The sequence below is a fragment of the Ischnura elegans genome, chromosome 2, assembly GCF_921293095.1.
Source record: "Ischnura elegans chromosome 2, ioIscEleg1.1, whole genome shotgun sequence".
Classification (NCBI taxonomy): domain Eukaryota; kingdom Metazoa; phylum Arthropoda; class Insecta; order Odonata; family Coenagrionidae; genus Ischnura; species Ischnura elegans.
This window is the reverse complement of record NC_060247.1, coordinates 79,447,826-79,454,805: the sequence shown is the minus strand read 5'-3', so window position 1 is coordinate 79,454,805 and position 6,980 is coordinate 79,447,826. Positions and strand designations below refer to the sequence as shown.

The following is a 6,980-nucleotide window of genomic DNA, read 5'->3' as shown; positions in this document are numbered from 1 at the left end:
GGGGATAGACCCCCCCCAGAGATCATAGAAGATTTTAATTTTAATCCATTTTACTTAATTGAATTGATATAAATATAGAATAGTGAACGAAACAATAAAATATCCCTCCGAAAGCCGTAAAACTCACCATTTTGAACCATTTATCTTAAAATTGCGCAATTTATTAATCTCGCACCTAACGCTTATCCTGGTGGGTATACCATACGTCCACACACCTTGGTATTAGTTGCACCTAATCCCCCCAGCCATCATTCCTAGCCGCCCCCCGTAGTGGAATACTATAGAGAATATAATTTGGGACTTGATCACCTATTGCGACATAAGAACATCGAAACTCATAATATTGCCTCACTGGTTGACGTGAGTGAATAATATTTTGGATATCGATTCCATAATATTTATCCATTTGAGATTGATGCATTCATATCATATTTATTCTGCGCGTGACGTCATACATAACATCATCCAGTCATAATTTCAGCTATGATTTGGTGCCTTCCCGGCGAATAGATTCCGTGAAGTGTTCTCGGGATCGCCACCGTGTCAGCAACTGCATTACTGCCGACGTTTCGATGTCCGACTCGGCCATAGTCCTCAGGGCTATTGAGTGAAAGCTAGCGCCAATAGGCCATGGGACGATGGCAGAGTTGGACATCGAAACGTCGGCAGTAATGCAGTTCCTGATCCGGTGGCGATCCAGAGTACTTCAGTTCACGCATTCACGCATTTCAGTTATGATTTTCTTTGACTGGGGAAAGCACGAATATTAAAAGAGGATCCTCATGTCGTTCTCTAAATATGTTGTCACCAAGGAGGTTGTAGGTAAATATACTGGAGGGGGAACCACTGGTTTCGAGCGTGGAGCGAAATGTGGCAGGAATGGGGGTGCTTGGGTAGGATAGCCACGCCCACTTTGACGAAAACATTCATAATCCCTTAAGAGTAAAAGCTAACTATTTGGTGAAATATTCGGTTGTTACGCTAAAATAAACTATCGGAAACGATCACAGTAAACCTTTTTTCTATCATTATGGGATGGCTTCGTGAAAATATGCCTCGAATATCTTTTCCCAAGGAAAAATTATTGTCAATCATCACGGTTCCGCTGTGCAACTAGCTTAGCCGAAAATAACATTTTACAAGTGTAAAAATTCCATTCCCCTGCACTAATATCACTTTTCTTGGATTTCCTGAAGAAAATTTGTTTAAAAAAATTTCGTTTTGAACTAAATTTACTTTTACTCATATGAGGGGGGGGGGGGGGGGAGGGCAGCTTCCCCGTACTGGACCTTCCCCCGCTGGGTACGCCCATGATGATGTGATGTGTTAAAATCGTTATTTTTCAATGCTGTTCCTCGCAATGACAAACTTTGTACTGCAAAATATTGGATGAAAGAGGATCGCGTTACACACACCACAGAGCCGCGGATATTTTTGAAAACAGATAAAAATGCGTCTGCAGTGGCAACAGAAATCAGCCTTTTATGGAATGACATTGGGCATAGGCGGATCCAGGGGGGGAGGCATGGGGGCACGTGCCCCCCCCCAGACCCTCAAAAATATGCAAGATTTTTAATACGGTCCCATTATCATTGCGTTCGTTTTGTATTACGAGGTATCCTTGTGCCCCACCCAGAACAAAATCCTGGATACGGCCTTGCTTGTGCCCCTCCCAGAAAAAAATCCTGGATCCGCCCCTGACATTGGGCCTCCTCTATGCTGACCCCTTGAGGAAATATTGCGTAAACCATCATTCTCTATATCACTCTGTCATTTAAGGCTTCCTAAATATATACTATAGTTGTTCTCAAAAAGCTCAATAATGTCACCAGAAAATGCACTTGTTCTCGTGCTTCGATTGGCTGCTGCTTATTCCACGTAAGTGTCCAATGATGGGTAACTCAATGGAAAAAAATGATGGAAATAGGGACTATGATCACATCTGAAAATGACTACGTCCGAGAGAGATAATTTTTGCCGTCATTTGCGGCATCCCTGAACTAGTTCATAAATATTTGTCGCGTCATTCTGGCTTGATTAAGCGTGGATAGAGATTTAAAGTGGCACTAATTGAACACTTCAAAACTTGAAAAATAATTGGGAAAGAGCTTTGGGCCATTAAAAAAATTAGCGCGCACTGGATGTCATTAAAAATAATGAAATTCAGCGGAATATAAAATCTATGGAGATCAATTGGTGAATAAGGGTAAAAAATAATATAATGCAATACAATTAGATATCCAACCACGTCATCAAATTTTAATGCATTCCAAAGTACATCCAAGGAAATATAATTTGGTATTTGGCATGCCATGGTGACATTGTGACGATGCCTTTGGTGACATGCATCAAAACGTGTAGAACAATATGACCATGCAGGAAAAAATCACATTTACACACAAAATTGAAAAAACCGCAAAATGAAAGCGTTCGAGAAATATTTTTTGAGCTAGTAGAGTTCATCATGAATGACCTACTGCTCTTACAAAATTTTTTAATGCCATGGTATGATCAGGGTGCGTGGCAACTAATGTTTTTCATTTTACAAAGAGTAAAGGAATATAATTTCGAACTTGACCACCTATTGTAACATGATGACAGTGAAACTAGTAATATTGTCTCACAGGTTGACGAGCGTGAATATCTTTTTTGATATCCATTCCATAATATTGATCCAATTGAGATAGTTGTAATTTTAACATATCTATCTCGCGGGTGATGTCATCCAGTTCGCTGCGAAGTGGCATCCATACACTTTGGAGTGGAACATTTGGGTTGGATATTTTCTGCAGCCCTTCATTGTATGCCGTTATCATAGATTTCCTCTTCTTCTCGAGAATTTTCAAATCGCGTTCCATTTCTTCGTAGTCTTTCAGATAGGCAGCCATATCTGCTGTACCTCTCCGCTGTCTTCCTCGCGGCTGAGCTTCACCAGCTATTATTCCTTCCAGATGTCCAGTTCTGCGTTGGGACTGGTTCGTTTCCTCCACGGATGGTTTGTTGTGTTTACGGCAATGGGTGCGGGAATGATGTGTTCTATCTCCTCCTTCCCATGCATCGCCGTAATCCATACGAGTCATCTGCGATGAAAAAGGAAGCGTTCCTTATGGATTATGTTGAGCTGATATCTAAAGTAGTCAACGGCTTAGAAAGGTGGGCACAGGGGGACACGCACCCCCTAAGACAATTCTTTTTAGCAGAACAATATTGACCTATAAGACAAATTTATTGTTCTCCACCAATATGTAGCGATTCGATCGATGGATTTTTCTTCCTCATAGGAAAATCCACTAGAATCGCAAGAACATTAATTGCTTATGCTTGGTTTCGCTAATAGTAGGGCCTCCTTCGCTTCTATAGCGTTGGGGTGTTTTTCCCTCGTCCCGGCCCTTCCGAACCTATCCCTTCCCAGAGTTGTCGGCGGGCTCCCATCGCGGCGGCGCCTCTATCCTTTTTCCTTCCCCTCCCCGGGTGTCTCGGCGAATAAGCTACCGGCTTGGTTCCCGGCCCCGGTGCGTTGTATCCTTCGAAGGGTTCACCTAGAGTCCTCAAACTCTTTGTACTCCACCAATATGTTTTAGCCTAACAACTTCCCGACGACCGATTAATTGTGTAATTTTAAGCGTCAAAATAGCATAAAATGCGATTACTAGGTATAAAAGTCTTCATATATTCCCTAGAGGAGAGTTAAACCCCCCATACCCCCTCTGTTCGTGCCCCCCAAACTTATCGTTTTGGCTACGCCTTTTAATGTGCTTATAGAATTAAGTTTTGAATGGGGTCATTCACATGTTTTTGTGATCTATTTTCTTTTTATGTGGAGTATTCACACAAATATTGAAAATTTAATAAATGAACAATACTTGTTCATGACCTATGATTAGAAGAAGGTTAAGACACGCGAAAGGCTCGTCGAAGTGGATTTTATTGTTCGTGAGATTCACATAAATGCTTATCCCAAACGAAAAAAACAGCATGAAAAAATAGCATAGGCAGCCTATCAGATCCACCGCGGCATCTAGATTTTCACCGTTTCAATATCCGCCTCAAGAACAGAAATCGATTCCCCCTCTTGTGCATATTTAGTATGTAAATCAGAGGAAACAAACCCTTTACCCTCGGCAAAGGTATTTTAATATAATATGAATTATGTACTTACATTTTGGGATGAATGCATTTGGTAGTTAGAGTGGCAGGAACACTTGCATCCAGGTGAAGTCTGGCCGAAGTATTGGCGGGAAGGGGTCGTCTGTTGCGGGTGGAGCTCTTTATGCTCCTGTCGCCTCATATCGTAGATTATTGTCTGCGTCAACCTGTGTAGTAGGGCCTCTCTTATTATTAGGGGGTCGGGCTGTTCCCACAGCCATTCGTTTTCTGGCTCCTCCCTCATATCCTCGTAAACGCTTTCCAGGAGTATCTCAACTTCCTCAATTGCCTCGCCTCTCCAAGCCCGGTCCACTAGCTCCAGGAGATAATCCAACGGCATTTGTGAGATTCCCAGATTTTGTGCGGGTCGCCTCGGTGGTGGTGTATAAGTTGCAAACCTGACACCAGGCATCGCACCTTTCCGTTGTTCCCGTTCTTCTGTGGGTCCATGTTGGCATGGATTCCTGAAGTCATTTTCAGCATTGAAGGGATTATTCTTCGCGTTCATTCCGTGGGTACAGAATTTCATCTGCTCAGCTGGCTCATAAGGATCGTGGAAGGCTCTACGTTGTTGCGATGGAACGTAGTTTTCGTTTATAAAGACACCTTCGTTGTGGAGATGAGGGTTCTTGCGATCCATTCTGTGGGTCCTGTATTCCATCCGCTCAGCCGGCTCAAGAGTATGGTGGGAGGCTCTGGTTTTTTGTGATGGAATGAAGTTTTTATTTATATAATCACCTTCGGTATGTTGACATGGATTCTCGCGGTCCATTCTATTGTCCCATTTCTTTCTATCGTCTTCAGCCAACATATAAGGGAGGTTGCTGGCGTCAACGGGTTCTGATGGGATATACATTGGCTTTAATGAATCACATTCACCATGGCCGAAAGCATCATTGCATCCCGTTTTAATGTTATGGCACAGTATTTGTTTCTTAGGCGGCATAACAGGATAATCCAGGTGTTGAAATTGCTCTGGTGAGAAGTGGTGAGCATTGATACCGTTACCTTTCCCATGAAAGGAATGATTCTCGACACTAGTTGCATTTTTCCTTCCAATTATTTTACTCTCAGATGGAAGATATCGATAGTTTTCGTAATAAGTGCCTTCATTTGCGACACTTCCCATAAGTTTCCCATTTTTGTGAGCCTTTCCCTTATCCAAAGTTTTTGGATGGTCTTGAACACGTTCTCTTTTGGCCGAATTTGCTCCATCAATTTCGGCATCTGGACGAACGTTGGTGCTACCACTCCTATGGTCGTGTCCTTCTCTTTTCTTATCATCCGTCATGGGAAGACGGTTTTTGTCACCAGGCGAGCTTTCTCTAGCGACGACAGGAGTTTGTGTCACTGGATGGTCTTGAACACGTTCTCCTTTGGCCGAATTTGCACCATCTTCTTCAGCTTTGTTGAGTTCTGAGCACAAATCGTCGCTCAGGTCTTCTTCAACGACTTCCGCGCCCAGCAATTTCTCCTCGGTGTCGTCGAAGTATATTTTCGAACACGGAGGCATTGGCTCCCCTGGCCTTGGGGGATTCGTGAGCTTGTGTATCCCCGTGAGAGTTCCGGATGCCATGTCATTGAGGAGGACGGACAGGTGGATGTTTCGCCTCTCCTTTTCGTCCAGGGTCTTGGGAGTCACTCCGACTAGATAAATCAACCATTTTTCTGCCTGGGTTCGAAGCTCGTTGGGAATTTTAATCAAATTCGGTTGAATGTGCTCCAGGTGGACGATATACTCTTCATCCAGCCTCTCCTCCAGGATGTTTCCCATCACACTTCCACAGGTGCTCGATGCACATCTCTTTAAAATCCGTTCCATGATGTACGTGGCGGAAAATATAGATGGCGAGATCTGCTGTTTGGTATCAACTCCAAATCCACTGAATGGAATCGATTATGAGATTCAACTGCAGGATATAAATGGAATCTCGTATTTGCACGAGTTCTTTTCGAACTCTGCTGGCCGCCGGCTGTTGCTGACTGCAAACGCCTGCAGGATGACTATTTTCTTCCTCTGCTACTCAAGTGAATGATGTATTACTCACTGTAGCTGTTTGATACTGTAAACAGTGCGTTTAAACTTCGTTTGTAACACCACAATATGCTATCGCATCCGCTCTCTATCGCTTGGAAAATCCAATTGATAAAATGTCACCGTACGGCTACGTTTTCTGGTTACCAAGGTAAACGAAAGTATTGTTGCCGCGCCAGATATGTCGTCTGCTGGCGTGCGGTAGAACGCTAAGTTCTATTCCCTATGCTAAATTCCATTGTAATGAGCTGACTAGGTGGCTATGGCTGAGCTCTGTCCACGTAGAGGAGGGTGGATGAAATATTTGTTTGTTTTAAGGATTATCATGTTGTGTGAGTGGTAAATACCATTTAAGATCACCATATTTTTACGTCGGATACTGATTTTGAAGAATGTTGCCCAGTGTCCAATGTTATTTTTATTTTGATAATTATGGAATAAATGAGCTGAAACGTCTCTCTATCTTTACGATTATACGAGAAATCATTTTTGATGACAATAAAAGTAATGAAAATAATATTTTACGTCACCGTGTATTTATTTGAAGTCTAAAGGTATTAGCTGATTCGCCAAAAGCCGCACGTATTTATTATATAATGTGCCGGTGTTCTTTCTTGGATGAATAGTTCATTTATATTTTGTGAACTTCCATCGTGCTTTTTAATGTTTGATGTCTACAGTGTAGCCGGAGATCCCGCGAACATCATCTGGCCAGTCTTTGAATTTGTCGCGGAAACATATGCTGGAATAGGGCTTACGGAATTATGAATCAAACTCCACTTCCTGTTTGAAGATGGGT

At 42.7% G+C, this 6,980-nt stretch overlaps 1 protein-coding gene across 1 annotated transcript; it reads right to left on the bottom strand.

Moving 5' to 3' along the window:
* Positions 1–305: 305 nt before the first annotated feature.
* LOC124153189 lies at positions 306–4,397 on the bottom strand. Its single transcript, XM_046526290.1, has 3 exons — positions 4,160–4,397; positions 2,794–3,080; positions 306–309 (listed from the first exon to the last, which is right to left on the bottom strand). The coding sequence occupies exons 1-3, from the start codon at positions 4,388–4,390 to the stop codon at positions 306–308; spliced, it is 522 nt and encodes a 173-aa protein (XP_046382246.1). The 5' UTR covers positions 4,391–4,397.
* Positions 4,398–6,980: the final 2,583 nt, after the last annotated feature.